Below are 569 nucleotides of genomic sequence, written 5' to 3' on the forward strand. Positions count from 1 at the left end.
GGCAGAGAGAGAGAGACACAGAGAGAGAGAGAGAGAGACAGACACAGAGAGAGAGAGACAGACAGAGAGAGAGAGACAGACAGAGAGAGACAGACAGGCAGAGAGAGAGAGACACAGAGAGAGAGAGAGACAGAGAGAGAGCGTAGACAGTTTGTTGCCGTCAGGACTGTGAAACCTTCTATCGATAAGAGGTCAGCCAATGCATTCAGGTGGACCTCTGAACATCCACAGGGACCTCTGGACATCACAGTGGACCTCTGAAAGCATGAGGACGTGATGACAAGAGGAGGGGTTAACAGGAAGTTCTTGCTCTGCCAGCACGCCGACCTCTGCAGAAGCCAGCAGCATCAGCAAGCTGAAGGCACGGCCCGCAGCCATGAGGCCAGGGAAACACAAAACGAACAAACTGCAAAACAACGAAAAAAAAGAAACAAAGGCACAAACAACTAAACCAACGACACAACGACACACAACGCACAAAGTACAAAACAAACGACCACACCGGACACAACGGACACCAACAACGAACCAACTAACAAAACAACGACAAAAACGACACACAACGACAA

General features: G+C 49.7%; 1 protein-coding gene across 1 annotated transcript in view; it reads left to right on the forward strand.

Annotated features, from left to right (window-relative positions):
- The first annotated feature begins 365 nt into the window (after window positions 1–365).
- The window catches only part of tfe3a (transcription factor binding to IGHM enhancer 3a), a 16,103-nt gene continuing 15,899 nt past the window's right edge, over window positions 366–569 (forward strand). The window contains exon 1 of the mRNA XM_027275601.1: window positions 366–380. Coding sequence (XP_027131402.1) covers window positions 377–380 — 4 coding nt within the window. The 5' untranslated portion in view covers window positions 366–376. The remainder of the gene's footprint in view (window positions 381–569) is intronic.

The sequence above is a fragment of the Larimichthys crocea genome, unplaced genomic scaffold, assembly GCF_000972845.2.
Source record: "Larimichthys crocea isolate SSNF unplaced genomic scaffold, L_crocea_2.0 scaffold148, whole genome shotgun sequence".
Lineage (NCBI taxonomy): Eukaryota > Metazoa > Chordata > Actinopteri > Sciaenidae > Larimichthys > Larimichthys crocea.